This window comes from Salvelinus sp. IW2-2015, linkage group LG11 (genome assembly GCF_002910315.2).
Source record: "Salvelinus sp. IW2-2015 linkage group LG11, ASM291031v2, whole genome shotgun sequence".
NCBI classification, from domain to species: Eukaryota; Metazoa; Chordata; class Actinopteri; order Salmoniformes; family Salmonidae; genus Salvelinus; species Salvelinus sp. IW2-2015.
This window is the reverse complement of record NC_036851.1, coordinates 47,255,748-47,257,117: the sequence shown is the minus strand read 5'-3', so window position 1 is coordinate 47,257,117 and position 1,370 is coordinate 47,255,748. Positions and strand designations below refer to the sequence as shown.

The 1,370-nt window shown below is 43.0% G+C and overlaps 1 protein-coding gene across 1 annotated transcript in view; it reads right to left on the bottom strand.

Moving 5' to 3' along the window:
• The window catches only part of itga7 (integrin, alpha 7), a 97,042-nt gene that overhangs the window by 65,611 nt on the left and 30,061 nt on the right, over positions 1 to 1,370 (bottom strand). Inside the window, exon 3 of the mRNA XM_070445846.1 lies at positions 728 to 983. Coding sequence (XP_070301947.1) covers positions 728 to 983 — 256 coding nt within the window. The remainder of the gene's footprint in view (positions 1 to 727; positions 984 to 1,370) is intronic.

Here is a 1,370-nt window from a genome sequence, read left to right as displayed (position 1 = left end):
TATGTACAGGACAAAGTAAACCATCTCTAGGGTTCCACAGTGAAAATGTCAAGTAGAATATCATGTAAATTGTGACTCCACCTAAGGCCTGTTTAATATATGAATATAATAATGATCCATAATTCCAGCCATGTTGATCCCTGACACAAGTAGAATATCATGTAAATTGTGACTCCACCTAAGGCCTGTTTAATATATGAATATAATAATGATCCATAATTCCAGCCATGTTGATCCCTGACATTAAATAATGACAGTTCCATCCATCAGCCCATTAACTACCTGCTGGGAATCAATCACTTTGATCGATCAGTATGACTGCTGAGGCCAGTCACTAGGCTTATCAGYAGGCAATGATTTGTCCACTGAAATACATGTCATTTTATGAAAACAGAATTGATGGCTTCTGGGTAGTTTTTTTCAGWACGCTTTTGCATCTAAGACAATTGTAAGGGTAAAACTGACTAAAAAACTCCAATAATATATTTTCAGTCTAACTCCATCATTTTAGAAAGTGCCAAAAATATTTTCCCGATTCAATAAGTAAAGTAAAGGCATACTGTATAGTAGCTGAATCGACACAATAAGACGTGTATGAAAACATCTGACAACAAGCTTTGACTTAACTACCATTTGAAACACCTCAGCTGTCAGTCATCACTATTTAACCTGTATTTATACAGGTGTGTCTCAATGAGATTAAAAAATGTAATGTCTGTCACTGTACCTTTCCAGTTGTACGTTCCAGGAGCTCCRAACATGATAAATTGGTTGTCGGGTGTGAAGGCGGCAGACAGACCCTGCTGACAGAAGCCAAACTGTTCGTGTCCCTGGGGTCGCCCCTCACAGAACTTCCACTCTCCTCCGTCTAGGTCATCCCTCTCGGTCAGGTCCTCACTGAGCACGTAGCAACGCCCGATGGGGTCCCGTGTCTCCGATGGCTGGCCCGCGCGCTGACGCAGCTCGTACAGATGGGCACACGCCTGAAAAAAGGGGCAGGAGATTAATAGAGTAGCAGGTTCATTGATGAGGTCCTACAGGTCTGCTTCATTGATGAGGTCCTACAGGTTTGGTTCATTGATGAGGTCCTACAGGTCTGGTTCATTGACGAGGTCCTACAGGTTTGGTTCATTGATGAGGTCCTACAGGTCTGCTTCATTGATGAGGTCCTACAGGTTTGGACAGAGGCGGCAGAGAAGCTAAGTAACTGGAATAGATGGTCTACTACACTACAGACATGCTAAACACAACTCGTACAGGTGGACACAAGTTTGCTTCATGAAAGAGGTTCAACAGGTCTGGTTCTTTGAATTGGTCCCACAGGTCTGCTTCATTGAAGAGGTCCCACAGGTCTGCTTCATTGAAGAGGT